At 42.0% G+C, this 22,526-nt stretch overlaps 4 protein-coding genes across 4 annotated transcripts; 1 reads left to right on the top strand and 3 right to left on the bottom strand.

Moving 5' to 3' along the window:
- The first annotated feature begins 226 nt into the window (after positions 1-226).
- LOC137962486 (uncharacterized) lies at positions 227-7,242 on the top strand. The gene is made up of 2 exons (XM_068809376.1): positions 227-3,310; positions 6,561-7,242. The coding sequence occupies exons 1-2, from the start codon at positions 1,688-1,690 to the stop codon at positions 6,915-6,917; spliced, it is 1,980 nt and encodes a 659-aa protein (XP_068665477.1). The 5' UTR covers positions 227-1,687; the 3' UTR covers positions 6,918-7,242.
- Positions 7,243-7,516: 274 nt separating this feature from the next.
- LOC137963027 (beta-glucuronosyltransferase GlcAT14A-like) lies at positions 7,517-10,874 on the bottom strand. Its single transcript, XM_068810206.1, has 4 exons — positions 10,225-10,874; positions 10,056-10,131; positions 9,815-9,930; positions 7,517-8,182 (listed from the first exon to the last, which is right to left on the bottom strand). The coding sequence occupies exons 1-4, from the start codon at positions 10,766-10,768 to the stop codon at positions 7,671-7,673; spliced, it is 1,248 nt and encodes a 415-aa protein (XP_068666307.1). The 5' UTR covers positions 10,769-10,874; the 3' UTR covers positions 7,517-7,670.
- A 2,031-nt stretch (positions 10,875-12,905) lies between these two features.
- On the bottom strand, positions 12,906-13,968 carry LOC137963928 (GATA transcription factor 1-like). The gene is made up of 2 exons (XM_068811160.1): positions 13,714-13,968; positions 12,906-13,603 (listed from the first exon to the last, which is right to left on the bottom strand). Exons 1-2 carry the CDS (start codon positions 13,924-13,926, stop codon positions 13,058-13,060), a joined length of 759 nt encoding a protein of 252 aa, XP_068667261.1. The 5' UTR covers positions 13,927-13,968; the 3' UTR covers positions 12,906-13,057.
- A 5,118-nt stretch (positions 13,969-19,086) lies between these two features.
- Positions 19,087-21,070, bottom strand: LOC137962839 (UDP-glycosyltransferase 92A1-like). The gene has a single exon (XM_068809939.1). It carries the CDS (start codon positions 20,824-20,826, stop codon positions 19,339-19,341), a length of 1,488 nt encoding a protein of 495 aa, XP_068666040.1. The 5' UTR covers positions 20,827-21,070; the 3' UTR covers positions 19,087-19,338.
- Positions 21,071-22,526: the final 1,456 nt, after the last annotated feature.

Below are 22,526 nucleotides of genomic sequence, written 5' to 3'. Positions count from 1 at the left end.
CTCATGTCCCTGTCCCCTCTCTTCCTGCTTCGTCTGGTGTTTCGCCGAACGAGTGACAGCTGACAAGTTACAACTAGCGAGTCGGAGATGTGAGAAAGGGGATGGAGGGAGGTTGGCATCTTTGACTCCGTGAGGACGATTTAGAGTGTTGTTACTTTATTGCCCTCGAAGCTGCACTTCATCTACCCGAAGTACGTCCTCGTCTGGTAATACAGAGGAAAAGAACACGAAAATGGGTTTTTTTCGTCTGTTTGTTTGCTTTGGAGTGCCGATGCAGAAAATTTTCATGGCTATATGACTGGAGACAGGGGATTTGCATGTCAAGGTTGATGATGGACGGTCTCGGGTCTACCGTCAGACAGTTAGGCCTCGTGAAGGGTGGGGATAAGATGGACGCAAGGGCACGAGTTTCGATTTTTTAACGCCGTCAGGGAATCGGGTTTGATATCGCCAACTCGTCTGTGGTCTGGTCTGGTTTGCTTTGTCGTCCATGCGCGAGGGAGAAGAAGCTCACGCACTCGCTCACGCTCTGTAGACTTTAGTCAGCTTTGGAAAGAGTTCGGGGATTATTAAACAGGAGGCCCGCCTGATCAGTGATGAGAAGGAGTTAGTAATCAAGAGAGAAAACGGTAGGAAAGTACCCGCATCCATCCATTTTGCCTTTTAGACAAACCGTTGCTTCCTCTCTCTCTCGTAATAAGAAGCGGACAGGGTATCTACCCGGCGAGTCTTCCTTTTCTGCAGTTTCCAGCAGGGATTGCGAAGACCCCATTTTTTCTTTTTGTTTTTTTAATCCGTTTGGCAGCGGGGAGAGGTAACTCTCTCTCTGTTACTCTCTCTCTCTCCCTCAACTGATATTTGATGCTTATATTCTACCTGCTTTATTAGTTTCTGGTGTTGGGTTTCCATTGCTTCGATGGTGGGGCTCTGTTTCTTTCGAGCACTCTTTTCTTGATTCTTCATCTTTGCGTTTCTTTAACAGATTCCGCACTTCTTTCTTCCCTCGATACATGCATGTTCTTGGGCTTGTCTGGTCTGGATTAAAACGCAGAGATCTCTTGTTTTATATGCTTTTGAGGTGGGGTGGGGTTTTGAACCTTTCGGGGTCTATTCTTTTTTTCCTTTTCTTTATAACCTCTCATCTGGAAAAATTCTTTCTTGGAGTTCTGGAGGAGATCTGAGGCCAGGTTGTTCATTCGTCCATGATTGGGAACTGCTTCTGATCTTTTCATTGCTTCCCCATCCCCCTCAGCAGAAAGCGTAGTCTTTTTTCTTTTTTTCTTATTTCCCTTTTTCCTTTCCTTGATATCTTTTCTTGTGAGATTTCGAATACAGTTACGTACCGCGTCTGATTCTTGTGGTGATTGAGGATTCCTTTGGCGAAAGGTCTGTGGGTCTTCTCTATTTGTCCATTTTTTTTACCGTATATGTTTGTCCCGGGTTTCTCCAATTTGGTCTCTTCTTAGGTGTTTCTGGATCCATTTGAAAGGGGGACCGGTAGAACCTGTTCCTTTGTTGAATTAGATCATTTTAGCTTTCCTGCCTTTGATCAATTGGAATTATTTTGTAGATTGTTTTGAGCTGCTCTTGACCTTCTCCTCACCGTTTTTAACGACTATTTCTCTGGGGTTTTTTCTGTTGCTTTTGATGATTAGAGTTCTTTCTGATTGACCGATCCTTCCTATCAATGGCGGGACTTGAAATTTCCAAATACGTCCATAGCCCCGTCCATAAGGCCGTAATCTCCAGGGATTATGCTTCCCTGCGGCACATATTGGCCTCCCTTCCTCGGCTAGCAGACCCAGCTGAGATCCGTACTGAGGCGGCTTCATTAGCTGAAGAAGAAAAATCCGATCAAATCTCTGCGGTGGTTGACCGACGAGATGTACCTAACCGTGAGACCCCACTCCATCTAGCCGTCAAGCTTGGTGATGCTACAGCTACTGAAATGCTTATGGTTGCTGGGGCTGATTGGAGCTTGCAGAATGAACATGGTTGGAGTGCCCTTCAAGAAGCTATATGTGCAAGAGAGGAGACAATTGCCATGATAATTGTGAGACACTACCAGCCACTCGCATGGGCCAAATGGTGTAGGAGACTGCCTCGTTTGATTGGAACCTTGAGAAGAATGAGAGATTTTTATATGGAGATCACTTTCCATTTTGAAAGTTCCGTAATTCCTTTTATTTCTAGGATAGCACCATCTGACACATACAAGATATGGAAAAGGGGATCAAATTTGAGGGCTGATATGACGTTGGCAGGTTTTGATGGTTTCAGGATTCAGCGCTCAGATCAGAGCATATTGTTTCTTGGAGATGGGACTGAGGATGGGCGGGTCCCTCCCGGGTCACTTTGCATGATTTCACATAAGGATAAGGAGGTGATGAATGCATTGGATGGCGCAGGGGCACCGGCCACTGAAGCGGAAATCCAACAGGAAGTTGCTGCAATGTCACAGACTAATATTTTCAGACCTGGGATTGATGTAACTCAGGCTGTGTTATTGCCGCAGTTAACTTGGCGGAGGCAGGAGAAAACAGAAATGGTGGGCGCATGGAAGGCCAAGGTGTATGATATGCACCATGTGGTAGTAAGTGTTAAATCTAGGAAGGTTCCTGGAGCTATGACAGATGATGAGTTCTTCTCATCCAGCAATGGGAATGATACAGAGAGTGAGGGCTATGAGGACCTATTGACAGAAGATGAAAAGAGGCAATTGGAAGTAGCTCTTAAAATGGGCTCCTCGGAGGTTAATGATGATAGCTCGTCAGATGGGATTATTCCTCATAGGCACAGTTGTTACGAGGCGAGGGAGATCCCTGTTGAAGACATGAGCAGTTCTAGCAATGGAGAGATCAATCATGAAAAAAAAGGGTGGTTTAGCAACTGGGGAAAGCGTGGGTGCAAGCATGAAACACAAAAAAAGATGGTTCCCCCAAGAAGTTCAGTTTGTGTGGATGAGAAGGTAAGTGATCTCCTTGGAGAATCTTCTCCGTCTAGATATCAGAGAGGAAGGCATTCTGTGGAGGTCTCAGCCATGGCAGAGGACCACCGTAAGGGGAAGGATAGAGATCTTAGAAAGTCTGCTGGTAGTTCTGAAAGTGGACCTCGGCGCAGGGAGAATAGTAGCCGAGAAAGTGAGTACAAGAAAGGGTTAAGACCGATTCTTTGGCTTTCACCAAATTTTCCACTTCAGACTGAAGAGCTTTTACCAATGCTTGACATTCTAGCCAACAAGGTGAAGGCAATTCGTCGGCTAAGAGAACTACTTACAACTAAGCTCCCTCCAGGGACATTTCCAGTAAAGGTGATTGACCTTAACGAATATTGCATTCAGATTTTACTATATGCTTTTATTTTTATTTTGGTATTTAATAGTTGGTTTCTGTGTCTTCTACATCCTTAAATCTATGGTGATGTTTTACATTTACCTTCCACATGGCTAGGGTTCTCATTCTCTCTCCAATTAGTTACCTCTCTTGTTGCAAAGGCATCAATGGGGTACATGGTACTATCATGCTATTCAGCGATAGGACCCTAAAGGTTTTTCAAATGCAATTTTATACATGAGATGGTGGTATATTTGTTAGGACCATTTGTTGATGTGCTCGCCCCTTCTTTTTCTTTACATGGATGGCTTTTTTTGTCTTTTTCGTTTTTTTCTTTCTTTCTTTCTGCTTCTTATTTTGTTTTATTTCTTGTCCATCTTGCGGTTGAGCCTCTTATCTTTTCTTGGTAGTTTTGTTTTAAAAATTTGCTACTTGAATGAAGGTTCTGACTTGTATGGTATGGTAGTTTTTGTGCATTTTTTCAATTGAGGTAGAGATGACTTGGATTTTGAGAATACAATCTCTGAGGGTGGAGTGGGAAGTAATTCATTTGTGTTGACATTTCCTTTCAGGAGAAATAATCTGTGAATTTTGACTGGGTATGGTGGTTTGGATTCTAACTGTTGTCCATTAACCCTACACATTTGCATGTATATCTTATAACTAGAGATTATCCTTGTTGTAAGAAAATTTTAAATACAGCTCTATTTTTGGCTTAATTTTCAATTTCCCACAAGCTTGCTGTATTTCCAAATGCAGCCATATAATTGAGATCTTGCTGGCAAATATCTGTAATTGAAGCATTGGACATGTGAAATTTTAAATTTGTCCATAAAGATTTTAAAAATTTTATACATTTTGAGGGAGAGGTGAGGGGCTAAATATCTTCTATTTATTTTATGTAAAGTGGTAGTTAGGTGCTTCAAGCAGCCCCCTAGCATCTGTGCAGGATAGCTTCTTGCTTTGCGCCAGAGAGCATAGGGAAGTTCACAGAGAGGAAAACTGGAGGGGATTTCTCTCATGTCCTTCTCTCCCAGCTTCAGGAAGGAAGGGAAATTTTGGGGGTCCACCTCTTACTCTGTCACTGCATTAGAACAGGAGGGGTAGAACGGCTTTTTTTTAAACAATTTAAGTGAACAAGCTTGAATAAATAATTCTGCCAGGTTCTTGTGAGCTGTACTTAGGGATTTGACTCTGTAAAATACAGTTCTTGTAGCTGTATTTGAAATTAGGAAAATTCGGGACTCTATTTGGAGATTACCCCCATATTCTTCCCACCACAAAGTAATAGAAGGCTTGAGAAAAGTCCTGAGTGCAGTTCCAAGCTGTTTTCATATTCTTCGAGTGAATGAACATTTTAATGGGTACTAAGACTATTAGTTCAATACAAGTCATTGAGGTTGAAAGAGTTAAACATCTCAGACATAATTCTAGGCATGCAGTGCACCTCTTTAAAAAATTTCTGTGAATGCATGCCGAATGCTCTGTGTACAAAACTAGTGAAGAAGTAGAACGAAACATGCATCAACTCCTTATAGCTTAAGAAGAATGCGTGTTTCTTCTTCTTTAAAAATAAAAAAATAAAAAAAAAAATAACTGTTTGTAGTGTAGTGCGTTTCCCTTTCATTTTGGGCCTATCTATGTGTCTCCAATCTTTCATGCTTGTAATTTGGCCTTCCTACTATGGTTATGGATTGATCAATACTTTCTCAGAGTAGGTAGTGCAGCTTTCTGGTGTGTTTGCTGAGCAAAATTTGAAGAAAGTATTAATAAACATTTGGGAGTAGCACCCATACACGAGAAATTAGAGTGTCATTTAAGATGGCGCAAACAAATGGTTCATTTGTGAGAAGGATCTTGGTGATGGTGGTCAGTCCATTCACTAGAAATTATGGAAGCCATAAGTTTCATGGGAAGTAATGAGGAAAGGGTTGAAGAAGGTGACATGTGGCAATGAAGGAACTGAATTGGGGGGTTCCTTTAGCGAGCTTCAAAATAATTGGTGCTCATTTTCTGAACTATAATTATTATTTACTAAACTGGATAAGGGGCCGTCTCAAAGTTGATCAGGTAACATGTCATGGTCTGCTTCCGTCCTGCATCCACCCACCCGACACTATTGTTGGTCAAGGAAGGGAGCAAGCTTAAATGTGGGTTCTGCCTGGTGGAGAGTTGTTGTCGGTCTTAATTCGTTTCTCATCGCATCTGTTTGTCGGTGTAATGAGATGTCTAATAGTTCCATATTCATGCGACTGACTTTGATTACTTGTAGATTGGGGTTTGTACTTAAGATTTAGTCTTAAAAAATGTTATTCCCAAAATAGTTTCTCTAGGTGGATTGTCCAGTGTTTTGTGCTTTTTGTTTTGTATGTAGTTGTCACTGTCTTCCAGTGGGGCATAATGTTTCTATTTACAAACTTTTCATTTTCAGACTGATTTTAAACAAGCATCTGGGACGTAGTGCCCTTCCCTATTCACTAAAGTTTCTTAAAAAAATGAATTAAGCGTCTTTTATTGGCATTTTGGCCTCCATTCTAGAGGTGGTTGCAAGCTTGGAATGTTATTCTGACTGGGATATCTTAAACTTCAGAAGGCCTTAAAAAGTGTTATTGTGTGTGTTTCCTACACAAGAATTCGACATGATTCTATATTTAGCTGGTAGACTTTGAACAGCATGGAGTGTGGACAATTATGTGCAGACATCTAGTATACTTCTTTTGCTTCTGCTCACGGTTGACCATGGTTCGGCAATCATTGACTGTAAAAGCTGTAATTAATGTTTGATAATTAAACAATATTAGAAGCATGGCTGTTCATGTTATCTTGGATTCATGCTTCACGACTTGTTATGTGGTCCTACACATTCTGGTGCTTGCCAGTGCTGCCTTTGATCTTTGTTGAACTCCTTTCTGTTAAAGTGCTTTTCTTTTGTATATGTCTTTCACTTAATGTTATTGTGTAATCATTTGATTACCTGCTTACTTTTGTCATATGGGATAACCAAGGTTACTGCCACTTATCATCTTGGATAGCCGTTGCTTTTTGGATTGGTTTCTGCCATTTCTGCCCATGAGATGGGTGTGGGTAATCCATGGATGACAACATTTTTGTCCTGTGACCTTCTGCAACACCTCTGGCAGATAGTGCCCTACTATTCTTTTTTATGCTAGATATTCTGCTTCCTCTATTTAATTTTTTCTGATGAATTTTATTGTGGTTTTCTTTCAGGTTGCAATTCCAGTTGTTCCTACCATTAGGGTGATGGTGACATTTACGAGGTTTGAAGAGCTACAGCCATTGGAGGAGTTTTGCACGCCACCTTCAAGCCCAGGAGCCTCCAAGTCAGAAGGCAGAGAAAACCTTGTCCCACAGTCCTCAAGTTCATGGTTTGATTGGATCAAGGCCCCATACCGTCAGAATTCCTCCGTGATGTCAGGCCCCACTAGTCGGGTAGAAGATATTCAAGACCCATTTATGATTCCCCCGGATTATACATGGATAACTGTTGAAGCCAAGAAAAAGAAGATGCAGGAGAGCAAGGGCAAATCCAAGAAAGGTAGAGGAGGTCAGCGTCAACAATACTAGGAGGACCATTGAAGGATAGTTGTGGCGATTTATTGTTTATGTGACCGGAGAGGAGGTAAGGTAAAACTTGAAGGATGACATATACAGCAGGACAAACAGGGGAAGAAGAAGCCCTGGGGCTTGGGGACTGCACTGCCAGTGATATTACCGCCTTGAACCCAGAATTGAGAGGGCCATGTTTCGATATGAAGGGAAGGAAGGCATTGTAAATCAAGGAGACAGGTTGTAACGTTCGTGAGAAATATTTGGATTCGTTTGATACATTATTACGTTATTGGTGGTGCATCTCAGCAAGCTTTCGATTTATTTAATCAATATTGGTGAATGATCTTTTATATTTTCTCTCTGATATCTACCTTTCCTTTTTTGTCTCTCATTCTTTGGTGGTCACATTAATCGGAGCTGGGTTGGCAGGATTCCCTAGTAAATAATTCAAGTCTCGTTGGTTCTGAGTCGGTTTAACTTCTAGGTTAGTGGATCGATTGTTCCAAGAAACCTTTTTGTAGTTCGTATTATTCAAATCTAGGGAGCTGGTCAAGTACACCTCATCTGAAAGAAATCAAGTTCTTGTATCATCCTTATATACTCTTCTGAGAATCTGAAAAATCTGCCAATTTCATTGTTTCACCCTAAAAGGGCTTTAGAATAAGAAGAATGTTCTTACACCATTTAGAGGGAATCCCAGAAATTACTGAAGCTGAACCTACAGAAATAAACAACAATATGAATCCAAAACAAACGAGCAAAAAAGTATCATTCAAATATACAATGGTTGGACCTCTGAGTGCCATTAGAAAATAATTGTACAACAGATTTTGCCAATCTTTTGGCTCCGGGGCCAGGTCTAAGAACATCGGCATCACCCCATTGGGTGCATTGATCATCATCTCCACCTAGACACCAACCACCAGGCACAACCCTGCCAAGGCTCCTATTCAGCAACTCTTGGTCAATAAGGTCTAGAGCGGGATCATTTTCAGGGAACTGGGTCCCGAATGCTGCTCCACTCTCAAGCATTGCTTTCAAATCTTTCAGACCAAGGGTGCGTGGATCTCGTTTGGGAGGGTCATCCCATGAAACAAATTGCATGTTGTGGTTAACAGTGGTGTTGTTGAACTTGGGTGAATTGCACAACACGGTATGGAAGTAGTTCAAATGTGCTGAAGGGGTATTTGCATAATACATCAAAAGAATTCTCGGTAAATTGTCAATCCCCAAGATGCAAAACTCAACGAACTTGCGACTTAGAATTACATAAGAAGAACCTGCATGGGAGAAAAAAGATGTCAACATGCATTCTAATGACTCCATTTGGTTATAGACTTCAAATGACCGAAGGTGCATACACTTATAAAGCTGTAAGGACATCACAAGATATTTTGGCTAATTCATTTGAATCCAAACTTGCTATGAAATGTCTGATTAAAGCAGGCAATCAGAACGCAGATAACTTCTTCCAGAAGCAGTTTAGTTGAAAAGGCAATAATCAATCATAAGGAAAAGCTAATTCTATACTTCTGGATGAAATAATTATATCCTAAAATTTCATACTTCAAAAACTTAATACCTCTTTAGGTCAAGTGCCCTTTCCTACAGCTAATTTTTTTCTTCCTGTATAAAATGGCTTTTGTTGAACTGAACCTAGCCATTTGGCTAAAAGCACAAGGTACATGAAAAACTTGAAGAAACAAAATTCCTGAAGATTCTTATGCCTTCAAGCAAATCAGAATTTACCCTTTTTAACTTGAAGTGTATCTTCCACCATCTACACATATTTCATTATAGGAAACACTCAAGATTCCTAAGATTATGCTGCCCAACTCTATCAAACATGCTGAGAAAAAGATAAAGGAAGTGACGAGTCATTAGTAACCTCCTCAAGACTTCTGTTAACTATTCTCAGTGAGAAGTTAATCGATAGCCACATATTCCTTAAATAATTAGTTATGAACTTGAATTGAATCCCAGTGTGACATCAAATATTTAAAGGAAAAAAGACCAACTAAAGAATCAGCTTAAGAAGAGAGCAAGTCACTATTATTTACAAGGACATATTCTTTTGAAAAGTATTTAAAAGGACCATTTCCAAGCTTAACTGCTTCTCTATGACCCTTGGCAACACAAGGTGGAAAGGGCACTTCGAGCTAGATGCGTTTCCTTCTTCACCTTTGGACAACAGCAGTAAAGCTCACTGAGTTACAAAAGCAACAGATAAATGACCAAAAGGAATGAGCACAGCTTAAAAAAGCAAAATAGACTTGAAATCTCCTATGAGCCTTAGACAATGGAGTATCGAACACATATTGATCACTAAGAGGGTCAAAAAAATGTTGTTTATGTTCCAATTTGACAAACATCTTCATGATCCATATAATCAACAGGCTCTCTCAAACCAGTCTTACTTATCGTGTCAAATGGCAAATCTTCTGGAGGCTCTGGGTTCCACAGTAAACCCAAGACATCAGGTTCAAACGTAAACTAATGTTAGTCACCTAATCCTCTGCTATCACCTTCCTTATTTTCTAATATTGAATAAATAGTTTGCGTTAAGAAAGTGATCATGTTGACAGAAGTGCAGAATTTGTTCCAGGCAGCAGCTGCTCTCCATCTTAATAGGCACTCACTCTACTAAAGGTCAGATTAAGGTTTCCCCGCATTATAGCAACATCGACAGAACCAGGGGAGGGCGGGGCAGTGGCTCAGTATGGCCGTCTAAATTTCTGCTTCCATTACCTGGGTCTACTTACTGAGTGTTAGTTCCATATGGGGAAGAATTCGCTGTCACTCGAGTAAATAAAAGACGGTAAACACTAACATGTAAATCTCACACAAACCAGCATTTATTGAAACAAGATGCATTCAACTATAAACAAGGGAAAGCTGCACAGAAAGCTAACCTGTGAATAACTTGTAGAAATTTGGCAAATCGCGCGTTTGGGTAGCATAGAACATATCACTCCTTTCCGAGAGATAAAATCCGGGGTCCACATTTATCAGTCTTACTCGGCGAGATCTATAATAACCATGACCGTGAATAAATATATATGCTCGTCCCAACACATCAATCAGAAATTGGGAAAAGATATAAATGTGGATAAACAATCTCATTCGTCAGGAAAAAAAGAGAGAAGTACGCACTCTCTCAAAGTAAAATTACTGGTGTGCTGGACGAAGTTTAGAGCTCTCGGTAAGAAAGATAATACGTGGAGAAGGTCTGTCACAGTGGATCCAGTTTCAGTTCCAGAATACGTCGGAAGGAAAAACAAATATGAGGAATACCAAGAAATTGAAGTGGACGAAATAGTACCGTCTTGTGTGACCAGAGGGTAGTCCTTGGCGGAAAGATTTATAAACCAATCCCAATTGGGAGCCAACCGCAGCAATATAGAGGCCCCATGAAGGGTTGCGGCAAGGGCAGCGGAGCCACGCGGATCCGCGAAATCGGCCTTACCGATGACATCGACATTCCGTTTAGCGCGGTAAATGGGCACACTCTGCACAGCAAGCGCGAGCTGCTCCCTCTGTTTATTAGTGGCAGTGAGATCAAGGTGGAGGAGGTAGTGGTTCTTCGGGTGGTAGACGGCTGAGAGAAGGCGAATGACACGATTGATGTCGCCATTAGAGCCGGAAATGAGGTAGGCGAGTGAGGGCGGAGGAGACAATGAAGAGTCGAGAAGAAGCAGCTTCGGAGCGGATGAAACCGGGCGGGAGACGAAGAATCGAAGAGAGGAATTACTGGAGAAGGAGAGAATGAGGAGGAGGAGAGAAAGAAGAGCGATGGTGATGAGGCAATACAGACTTCGGCTTTCCTTGGGAGCAGATCCGGCGCCTGCAGAGAGGTCGGAAAGCATGGCTTTCTTGGGGAGCGCTGGCGTTATCGGAAAGCCGGATCGGCGAGAGGGACCGAGACGACATTTGATGTAGTGACCGATGAGACCCCTCGGTAACAGAAAAGAGAGAAATGCAATCACATTAAAATGTTTCTCTCACGCATCCTCATGGGCCCACCATAGCGTCAATCCAACGGATTGCAGATGGTTACTGGTGTGGGACCCAAAATAGATCGTATCAAGACCACAAAAAAGATGTATAATTTATGGAATTTTCCATTTACTTCATTGGAAAGAAAAGAATCTTTCTATGACTTCTCGTCATCTGCTTGCGGCGGAAGAACGCGGGGCCGTGAAGGAGCAGAGGGGAAGCTGGAGATTTAGGTGAAGAAAGACGAAGTAGGATTTATACAGCCAGAAGAAGCTTTGCCCCGGAAGTCATGGCAGTTACTATCTGCTCTACATGTCCGATGTCCGCTCATCCAATGCAATACCCACTGCGTATCCATGGCCAACATTCTGCCTGCAGCGGGGGCTTCACGCTGGTGCTCTCTGCTTGAATATGGGTCCATTCCATGAAGGCCGCAGCTGCTCTGTGGTCGGAGTAGGGGAAACCATGGGTAGTCGACCCTTTCGCCGTCTCCGCTTCGGCGTGTCTGGAACTTGTGGGTGTTCTCCCTTCTGTTATTAGGGGAAATGCTTCTGAGATCGTTGTGCTTGCCAGTGCTTCTCTGGGTGCTACTATGGTATGTTCAATTCGCTGTTATGTTGCTGTGTTAGTATATTTTTTCTCCTGTTACTAACAAATGAATAAGTTATCCTTGGGGAAACATCTAGAGAATTACGATTGAATTATCCGTATTCTTTTCTCCATTTACTGGACCTAGACGATTCTTCTATCTCATGATTTATGAAGGAAGGTATCAGAAAGAACTATCACTTGTTTGTTTGTTTTTTCTAAGGAAAGAGATGATTTGGAGTTTCTGCTCCCAGTAACGGCCACTGTTTGATGTTATTGAAGATCTTCATTGAGAAACGACGACAGGTCTTCAATATCTTTACTGAGTTCATACAAATTTTCATATGGGATTCTTAAAGTCATTAGCGAGAGGAGCACCTCGCAGAAGAGCATATTCAAGCGATCATCTTTGCTCCATTCAAACACTTCCATCGTTTTGCATTTAAGTTTGGATCAGAAAAACAATACGATCTTTCCTTTGAAGCGGTATTCACGGGGAAGGAATCCGCTTTGACAATCTCTTAGGCATGAGAGAGTTCCCATCAGTTTTTAACGACAGAAAAGTTGCAAAAAATCTCGCAGACCAATATCCTTCCCGCCTCTGTCAATGTCCATTACTCTTTTTTTTCTTTTTATGTCTCCCTCTTCCCATTCTATGGTAAAGAGCGGTAGTAAAGATGCAGAGAGCGCAAAAAAGAAAAGAAAAAAACAAAAAGAGAGCAGCTCCGCCTCCTGAGGGACGAATCTTGTGCCAGCAACCTAAAGATGCCGAATCACGTGAGACCTCCAAGTGAACATAACTCCATTATAATACTCTCCCCATCATACAGATCGCCCTATCACTGTTCCATTATCATTCGCGATTCACGGCGACAATCAATCCCACATAACACACTACTGACTAGGGATCGAAACCACTCCGAAATAGTTAACGAAATCTATCGGAATTTCCCAGAATAAAAGTCCAGGATCAGTATATTAATCTCGCGCTGGGCTTTCCAATCCGCCGAGGATAGAAAGCATAAATCATATTATTGCGATTGCTTGTGCAGCAGCAGTTGCAGAGAAAAGCACCGAAACAAGCAGTCCAGAAGGGCCTGCTCCATCCTCCCTTCAATGAATCGAGGTCCCACTGTGTTTTTCAGAATTTTCAGAACCGGCAACGTGGGAAGGGTCTTATCTTGTTGCGAATAATGGAGGTGGTGGTACCCTGAACCCCAACTGGTCATCCCCATGTCACCATTTTGAAACAAAGATGTGGCCAGCAGCGCTGCGCGCCGCCCATTAATTCTATATTTCTCCATGACATCACTTTGATTCGTTGCCACCGGCTCTCTCGTCTGAACTTTGAGCACTTATATTATATAATTAGGATTTGAAAAAACGCTAACATAACTGGGGGACGACTCGCAGCTCACTACTCTTTTTCCATTTTTCATTCATTTTTTGTTCAAAAAATAAAAATTTCTTTCTGAGAGAAAGAAAAAAGAAGCGGGGAAAAGAGATGATTATTCATTTACCCACTATTTTTTTCTTAATGAAAAAAAAAGGAACGAACGAAACAAAAAGTCTTAGAATCTATCATTTGCCCTTTGTTTCAATCGTCGCATTTCTAGGATTTTCCGGTAAGAATTTGAATGCAACTCGCTAGAGAAAGTCGGGCTACTGGCCGGCCGATACTCCGGCACAAGCCGACCGGACTTGTACCAGACGCCGCAGGCGTTGCAGAGAGTCTTCGGGCCGAGGGGGCCGGCCCGCCACTGGGGTGTCTTCTCGGCCAGGCAGTGCAAGCATTTGCGTCGCGGCGGCTGGCTCGCCATCCTCGCTTGGCTCCACATGCCGGCGAAGCACGAGACGCCTCGTCTCCTCCTCCGTCTCTTGCTCCTCGCTCTCACCGGAAATCCTATCCCGCAGCTTCCGGCTCCTTCGCCGGTCACGAGAACCGAGACCGGGTTCTGGTTTTTGGGCCCCACGCAGCTGCCGACACTGCTCTCCAACACGGACACGGGACTCTGGTGCTTCGTCCCCGCGCTCGGCTTGTCTACCGAAATATCAAACGTCTCAAGCGTCGGAAACGCGTCTTCGTTCGATAACCATTCTAACTCTTCTAAAAATTCCTGCAACAACAGATTAAAAAAGAATAAGCCCAGAGACCAAGCCTACCTCCTCCCCTCCCAGAAAACAAAGGCACATTTAACGAAGAAAAACGAAGCACCAGAGCACTCACAGGAAAAGCCTCATCAGTAGTGTAAAAAAAAACATCCGAGGCGTCATGAGCATCCGTCTGCGAAGCAAACGGGGTAGCCTTTTCGTGAAGGTTATCTCCGTTGTCCTCAGCCTCAGCCTCGGCCTGTTGGTCCTCAAGCTTAGGGTTTAGCTCTGTTATGTCTAGCGGTAAGTCTAAGAAGCCATCAGCGAAGCAGGTGTCGAGAGAGTCCATTTCCCGTGGAGAAGCAAAGATAGAAAACAAGGGATACAAGGAAAAAATAAAGCCAGGCGAGTTTAGAGGGTTGGGTTGAGAGGAGACGACGGCTCTCCATTCGCTTGAATTTACCAAATTGCTACCCCTTAAATGTTCAAATTTGCCCTCTCACTTGAAATTTCCGTCCCAAGCCTGCTAATACTTACTAGTTCGGTGTATGTCATTGTCACACTTACGTTACGTTACAGAAAAGCAAGCTAATTGGCGCGGCGAATATTCGTCTAGATTCTTTTTTTTTGTTTTTTCAACAATAACGCACTATTCAGATTCAAGATTCTAGGGTACCCATCAATTTATAAATAGTAGGAGGGTAAAACGGAGATTTGGCAGACGAACCCGCGAAGCCAAAAGGATAAAGAGGGAGAGGCGGGCCGGTAACGCAACCGGTGCCCCAGGCGACGACCTTCACGATGCTCGCCCCATGAGCTCGACATGTAGACGTCATACTCCCCAATAGCCTCCCGCCACGTTTTAACGCCCACAATTTTCGACTCCAACTTTTTCTTTTAAGACTTTAAGGTTTTTATCCAATTTTTTAAACATAAATTACGAATTTTTGAATTTATTTAAAAAAATACCCAATTTTAACTGAGTTACGACCGAATTAAGTGTCACCCCATCACCTCAACGCATCAGAGTCCAATGATACATCAATGGACGCATCATCACACATGTGCTACATCATTAAATTATTTGACACATCGTCATGCCATATCATCATACACCACATCAGCATTAAGTGTATCGATAAATTTGATTTTTAAACTCTTAAATATTTTTTTGAATATTTTTTTATTTATAAATATTTTAAATCAATTATAAAAAGTACTAGATGGATGGTGACGTGATTGCCACCTTTTAAACAGATGATTTTTGTGTCATTTAATGACATGGTATCTGTATAATTAATCGGTCAAAGTTGGGTATTTTTTAAATAAATTCAAAATTTCATCATTTATACAATTATGTTTAAAAACGTGGGTTAAAAACTATACGTCCATTTTCTTTTTAAATGAACTCGTCGGAAGGAGAAGAACAGACGTACGCTGTAGAATTTGAATTTTACCGAACTTAAGATTTAGACTTGTATTTGTTCCTCCATTCTCTCTCCCAAGACAAGGGGCAACCAGTCTCTTTCGATACCAACATTAATGTCGTGTCCGTCAGGAGGCGAATCACCCAAAGGGAAGGATGGCCATTGGTCTCTATTCCAGTGGCCAACTCCATCATCTGGGAAGCCGAGATAGTGAATTGAGACCCAAAGGAAATGTAGAGAACAAAGGATGGAGGGTGGATATTCAACCACTGGATACAATGATTAATGGAGATTTCATGCAGTTTTCCAGGACGCGGGAGAGACAGTTCAGAAATGGAAACAGAAACCGAGAAGCGGTCTTGGAGTGAGGAAGGAGGGAGCAAAGGGCCACTACACCAAACTGGCATCTTCACAATTCCCTGCAAAATCCCTGTCAAAGTTGTTACTAAAAGAACTATAGTCTTTAGACCAGTTCTTTCGAATTGTTAAACGAAAGAACTTTTTGTTTTCTGTAAGGCTATTTGTAAGCTGTTTCTTTCTTTTAATAAACGAATTTTCCATCTCTAAGAGCTGGGTTAACTAGTTCGGCGACCATTATGGAAGGAAAATTCCGATCGGCGAAGCCTTAGCCATACAAGGAGAAAAGTCTGAAATCTTCTTTGGCAAACCCACGATTACCCCTCGTTTTCTTGCATCGCAACCGTAGAAGGAAAGAGGTCACGTGCAACACCTCTGCTGGTGCTTGCTATTTCGGGACGAGGCCTCAATGTTAGGAGGTCTGAAATCTTCACGTCCCGCACTGTTTTAGGAACCAGCGTCGCGAGGACAACGGTGGCCTGAAATTAATTCCGGCCGTGCCTCTATTGGTGCTCACTATTTCGGTGGTGAGGCCTCGGTGTCGAGAAGTCTGAAATTTTCCTGTCCCACACTGTTTCAGGAACCAGTGTCGCGGGGACGACGATGGCCTAAAATTAATTCCGCCCAAAGTTAAGAAACATAATTAATTCGAACCATCGAGAGTGCATACCGGATCCGGACCATACCCGACTCGAGCCGAGTCAACTTTTGAGGCCTAGTAAATGGGTGCAGACCAGATCGGACCAACGACCCGACCCGGACCAAACCAAAGTTGAGTTAACTATTGAGGCCTAGTAAGAATGACAACTGAAAGTAGCTTTGTTCATCCAGCAATTCCAAAGTTTGATGAACACTATGATCACTGATGTATGCTCACGAAAAAATTTCTGCGCTCGAAGGAATATTGGGACTTAATAGAGGAAGGGATCCCTACAGCAGAAGCAGGGGCATATCTCACAAAAAGACAAAAGAAGGTGATTGCAGATACAAAGCTGAAGGATTTGAAGGTTGAGAATTATCTCTTCCAAGTCATTGATCGATCAGTCCTGGAAACTATTTTGAACAAGGATACAATGAAGAATATTTTGGACTCCTTGAAGCAAAAGTACTAGGGGATGGCATGGGTGCAGCGAGTACAATGATAAGCACTTTGAAAGGAGTTCGAGGTGCTCAACATGAAAGTAGGAGAATCTGTGAATGAATACTTTGCTTCGAACCCTTACTATAGCCAACAAGATCAGCATTCATGGTGAGAAAATGAAGGATATTGTGGTCATTAAAAAGATTCTAAGATTTATGACTATAAAATTCGACTATGTTGTGTGCTCTATTGAAGAGTCTAACGATCTAGACACCTTGTCTATTGATGTGCTACAAAGCAATCTTCTATTGCATGGACAACGCATGAATAATCATGTTGTGGAAGAACAAGCATTGAAAGTTACTTATGAAGGACAATGAGGAGGTAGAGGACGAGGTCATGGTGGATTTAGAGGAAGTGGATGAGGTAGGTAAAACATTGACAAATCTACTATTGACTGTTACAACCATACGAATGTCCAACAAAGGGGACAAAGACACAGACACAGTATGCAGAAGTTAATGAAGAAATGTTGTTAATGGCATACGTGGACTCCAAAGAATCTAGTAAAGAGGAGTTATGGTTTATTGATTAAGTTTGCAACAACCATATGTGTGGCAAGAATGAGCTCTTCTCCAAGTTTGAAGAAAGTTTTAGCAATTTTGTAAAGTTGAGAGACAATTCAAGCACGGTTATGATATGAAACAAAAACATAAGAATGCTGGTGAATGGACTCGTGCAAGTCACCACTGAGGTATTTTATGTTTCAGAACTGAAAACTAATTTGCATAGTTTTGGACAGCTACAAGAAAAGGGGTTTGCAATTCTCATACAACATGAGAAATGTAAAATTTATCATCCTGAGAGAGGATTGATCATGATGACTGCAATGACCTCAGTATAATCTTCTTCATGATTTTGAGTATCTCCCTTTACTACCAACCGGGCTTTGTACTTATCCACTTCTCCATTATGATTGAGTTTTGTCTTATAAACCCATTTTACCCCAACCTTCTTTGCTTCAGCAGGTAAGTCTATCAACTCCCATGTATCATTTATCTCTATGATTTCTATTTTTGCATCCATTGTTTTCTTCACTTCATTTTTTTCATAGCATCGCCAAATGAGACTAGATCACTACCTACAAACAAAGTTTGGTATACAATATTTTCTTCCTCAAAGAGACCTTCTCCACTTTCGTAATCTCGCATCCAAGTTGGTGGCCTTCTAACTATTTCTTCATTTGACTCATCTAAATAATCACCCTCAATATCTTCTGTTGAATTGTCACAGCGATCAACTTCAATGTTTCTTCCATTGTTATTTATTGTGAGAGATTCATTGTCACTTTCTCCCCAATCCAGATCAAATATAATAGCTTCTTCATAACTCTTGTTCCAATTCCAACTACTTTCTTCTTCAAACTTCATATCGCTGCTTACTATTATCTTCAACATGATTTCACAACCTTACTGTGATAACAGTTCAACAATCAAACTTTCTAAAAATCCAGTGATGCATGGTCACTGCAAACACATTGAAACTTAAGTGAGGGCTTTCGTGGCACGAAATGTATTTATTTTTTTATTTTAAATAAAAAATTATTTAATATTTTAATTAATGACGTGATAGCTTATGTGGCAGATGATATGGTAAAATAGTGACGTGGCAGACAACGTGTCGATATAAGTTTATTGCCCTGATGATGTGTCGACACATAAGCAGTCAAAAATTACGTGTCGCTTTTGGCTACACACATAGGCATTTGACCGGTCAAAGTTAAGTAGTTTTAGAAATATTTTGATGACTTCAGTATTTTCCCTTTTATATATACTTTCGAAATTCTATTTAAAATAATCTTACAAATACAACTAAGACCGACTCAGCTTTAACGATTCGGAAAACCACGGCAGGTGCAACTCGTCTCAGTCGGTCATTGAGTGCGGAAGATTCAACCAAAGCGAGAAATAAGCAGCGATGTCGTGGGCTCCGCTGGTTATGAAAACAGACCGGTAGATTCCAAAGCTACGCGCCCATTCCACCGTCCATCCCATGAAGAAGTCGGAAATGATGCACAGAGGACGGCCACCGTGGCTAGAGAAGTCGGAGATGATCGGAGCTGTTGAAGCGGAGCTCTTGGAGGCGGATTATAGAAGCAGAAGGTACCGTTGCTCTGAACTTTTGTACTTGAGTGTTAATGACGGTGATGATACAGTTACTTCTTGCCTCGATTAATTGTGCATTGTGCAAAAGCCATGAAGGGGATGAAATGGCCTTGACCTATGTAAGGGAACATGATAATGTGATCGATGGCCTCCATTAAATAGCAAGGGCAGTTAGAAGCCAAGCCTGGTAAAAGGAGATTCAAAGCTCGGATTCCCGTAAGCTCCTCTCTTCCCTCTTGTAAGTTTCGCTTGGTTTTGTTGCGTATGGGATGACGACGGCTTCTCAGATCTCAGAGACCAAATCCCCATCCAACATTCCACATGTATTCGTCTCTCTTGTTAACGATAACTTTTTAAATTGAAAAGTAATTATTTTCGCACTTCTATACACAGACGAAAAAAAAAAAAAACACAGCTGCTTGCAGAGTTGCAGTCTCGTATAAATCAACAAAAATAATATTTTCGGGTACGTCACATCATTCTTCCTTACTCATGAAAATAAATAATTAAACCAGACCAATAAGAAAAGGAAGAAGCTGAGAACACACCTCCAAACACTGCCAGAAACCTATGAAATGATTTTCATTTGAGTCCAATTAGCTGATTTATTGTGGGAAAGATTTGCACGAAGCAGGCAAAAGCTCACCGATCAGCGTTGTAGTTTTACGTGAGATAACTGGCTAATCATTTAAATGCCAAATGAACCTAAGCAATATGAATTGCATCGCAGCTTAATTTTTTGATTTAGCCGTCCTGATAAAATCGTCAACTGCATCAATGGCAGAACCAATTTTTCCGTCCTCTCGCAAGGAAGCCCTTATCATTTCAGAAACAACAAGGGCCTCTTTCTTCATATCGGCACTTTTCTCGGTCTCACACAGGACCATTTGAATCACCTTAACGACGCTCTCGACGGCGACCTCGCCAAAAATCCCCCTCGCTAATTCCACACTAACTCCCAGCTCCTCTTCCAGCATCTTCGAATTGTAGAACTGTTCCGACGCCAGTGGCCATGCTATGATAGGTACTCCTTGGCTCAAGCTCTCTAATACGGAGTTCCAACCACAGTGGCTGAGAAAAGCACCTGTCGATTTATGAGAGAGGATTTCCAGCTGGGGTGCCCATTTTCTCACCACAATCCCCTGTTTTTTTTCTTTCATTCGTTCCTCAAATCCTGCAGGGAGCCACTCTCCTCTGAAATCAGCGTTTATATCGTGTCCAATGGGAGGGCGAATGACCCAGACAAAAGGGTGACCGGCAGCTTCCAACCCTCGGGCGAGATTCATAATTTGGGACTCGGAGATCGTGTTTTGGGAGCCGAACGAAATATAAAGAACAGACGACGGTGGGTGGATGTTCAGCCAGTCGAAGCAATCTTGAATCGAGATTCCGGGTTCCTTTCCTGTATAATCATGGGTTGATCGTGTAGAAGGAGAATGAGAAGCAGACGATGATGCGTGGTAGCGAAGCAATGAAGAAGAAAGCGAAGGAGCGACACACCAAACGGGCTTCTTCGTCATTCCTCTCAGGATCACTAAACCAGCTCGCTCCATCTCCTCCACTGTATTACACAACATGCCATCAGATTCCAAACTCGCCCGTATCTGCCCCTGAAAGAAGCTCGACCAATCGTCAGTTCCATTAGCAGCCCTCATATAAACGGACAACTGGGACCGATCTAGCCAAAAGCTTTCTGGAAAACCCGGGAGATGGAACTTCTCTTCGTCAGTCTTGGTATGCGGGAGATTCGTCCAGAGCGAGGAAAACGCGGCGGTGCCGTACGCTCCGCATGTGGTGAACGTGGTGTGGTAGATACCCAGACTGCGGGCAGTCTGGACGGTCCACCCCAAGAAGATGTCGGCGACGATGCAGAGGGGTCGCCCATGGCATCGACAGAAATCGGAGAGGAAATGATCAAAGGCAGGCTGAAGAGTCCGCGACGCTTGGAAGAGACGGATCCAGTAAGGGAATTGCAAGCCGTCAGTGTTCTCAGAGTTAGGCGGAAGGCCATGGTCGGAGCTGTTGAAAGGGAGGGATTCAAGGCGGATTGCAGCGTCAGAAGGAAGAGTGGATCTGAACTTTTGAATGTTGAGAGGAGTGCCAAGGAGGGTAACAAGACAGTTGCTACGGCGTACGATCTGCTCGGCCAAAGCAATGAAAGGGATGAGATGACCTTGGGCCATGAATGGGAACATGATAATATGATCCGTTGCCTCCATGACTGTGATGAGTGCTGTGTCTGTGCGACACTCAGACCGATCAGGCTCCAATACAGAGAGAGGGAAAACTGGAGCCGAGTCGGTTGGCTCGAAGGAGGAAGTTCTCCCTAATATTTTCCTTATCGATAAGATAGTTTTCGTTCGTAAAGACAATGACGAGCGCTGTAATCGAAGGGTCTTCAAATAAAAGTGACCACTGGACTCCGATTAATTGGATGAAGTGCTCTGAAGAGAGCAGCTGGTGACCCACTTAACCCAGAGCCCAGAGGGTGAGTAAATAAAGGTATTTGAGGTTCATAGGCGACTAAAAATATCCTTTTTTAAATACAATTGTATTGGTAAAATACAATCGGAGATCGAGGCCGGCGGCTTCCAGTCTTGTTGCCATGTTTATAATTTGTGAAATGGAGATTCTGTTTTGGGAGCCGAAGGATATATACAGAACGGACGATGGAAGGCGGAGGTGGAGCTACTCAAGGCAATCGTATATCGCGCTTCCGCGGTTAACGAGGGAGAAGGTGAAGCAGAAGAAGAAGAAAAGAAGGCAATGATTGGTCTTGGAGCAATGCCGGCGGGGGAAGCATAGATGCACCGAATAGGCATCTTTGCAACAGTAGTAACGACAGTGACGACGTAGGTTGCGTCTTCGAGTAAGGATCAGGTTAGCCAGAGGCATGAAACAGTTAAAATGGCCTTAGGACATGAAAGGGAGCATGATGATCTGTTGGGTAGTTCGTTTTTGTCGATTGATGAGCTCATCTTTCTTTGACATTGGATACTCTTTTGTTTCAGCTTTTCCGTTCCGTGTACGAGTTTTGCAGTCATTGAAGGATGACGAAGATCACTGAGAGGTGCGTGTACGAGTTTTGCAGTCATTGAAGGATGACGATGATCAGTGAGAGGTGCATATCATAGTTTGGGTTACATAAGTGAAGATCAATTTCTAAGAGAGTAATGATAATGATCCAATTGATGATCAGACATGAGGAAAAGACACAGAAAGAAGTGGGAAGGCCTGGCAGGGAAGTCCACTAGAAGCTTCATTAGAGATTTAGTAATTTGAAAAGAAAATCCTGCGGCGGTGTGGCCTCTGCTCACATAAACATCATCATTACCCAAGTGGTCTTTGTCTTTTTCTTTCTGCTACTTTCACCGGAGTATCTTTCACTTGAGCGACTAGTAAAGGAAGAAGACGACGATGATAGGTTTCTCGTTGAGACAACCAATGGCCAGTACTCCAGAACTCATTCACAAAATGTTCTACAAAATGCTCAAGTGCGTCCCATGTGGGGCCTGGAGAAGGCACCTCACCGACTCCCTTCCGTTTCCTCACCCAAAAATTAAAATATTTTTTAGATTTTTAATTCAATATTTTTAAATTTTAATTAATTTAAAATATTTAAAATATTTGTTTAGTTATGAAAAGAATTTTAAATATATAAAAAATTATTTTTTAAAAAATATTTTTTGATTTAAATAATTTTTTGAAAACTAAAATATTATTTTTTAATTTTTTTATATATAAGGTAATAAAATGTGTATCGATAAATTAGATTTTTAAATTATAAAGTATTTTTTTATAATTTTTCAATTCAAAAATATTTTATATCGATAGTAAAAGGTGTTTTAATAGGTAAGAATAAATTATTTTAATTAATTAATACGAATTTTATGTTTTGTTACAATAAAAAATGGTAGAA

Source organism: Aristolochia californica, unplaced genomic scaffold (genome assembly GCF_029961685.1).
Source record: "Aristolochia californica isolate CCGP_79_NKW_82.1479 unplaced genomic scaffold, dmAriCali1.0.hap1 SCAF_4, whole genome shotgun sequence".
NCBI lineage: Eukaryota > Viridiplantae > Streptophyta > Magnoliopsida > Piperales > Aristolochiaceae > Aristolochia > Aristolochia californica.
This window is presented reverse-complemented; position numbering and strand designations above follow the sequence as displayed.

Coding starts and splice junctions, on each gene's coding strand:
- LOC137963027 (XM_068810206.1), bottom strand. CDS start 10,768: ATGCTTTCCGACCTCTCTGCAGGCGCCGGATCTGCTCCCAAGGAAAGC. Junction 10,132..10,224: donor CCCTCTGGTCACACAAGACG/GTACTATTTCGT, acceptor CCACTGTGACAG/ACCTTCTCCACGTATTATCT. Junction 8,183..9,814: donor TTTCTACAAGTTATTCACAG/GTTAGCTTTCTG, acceptor TCTCCCATGCAG/GTTCTTCTTATGTAATTCTA.
- LOC137962839 (XM_068809939.1), bottom strand. CDS start 20,826: ATGGAGGCAACGGATCATATTATCATGTTCCCATTCATGGCCCAAGGT.
- LOC137963928 (XM_068811160.1), bottom strand. CDS start 13,926: ATGGACTCTCTCGACACCTGCTTCGCTGATGGCTTCTTAGACTTACCG. Junction 13,604..13,713: donor CTACTGATGAGGCTTTTCCT/GTGAGTGCTCTG, acceptor CTGTTGTTGCAG/GAATTTTTAGAAGAGTTAGA.
- LOC137962486 (XM_068809376.1), top strand. CDS start 1,688: ATGGCGGGACTTGAAATTTCCAAATACGTCCATAGCCCCGTCCATAAG. Junction 3,311..6,560: donor CAGGGACATTTCCAGTAAAG/GTGATTGACCTT, acceptor GTTTTCTTTCAG/GTTGCAATTCCAGTTGTTCC.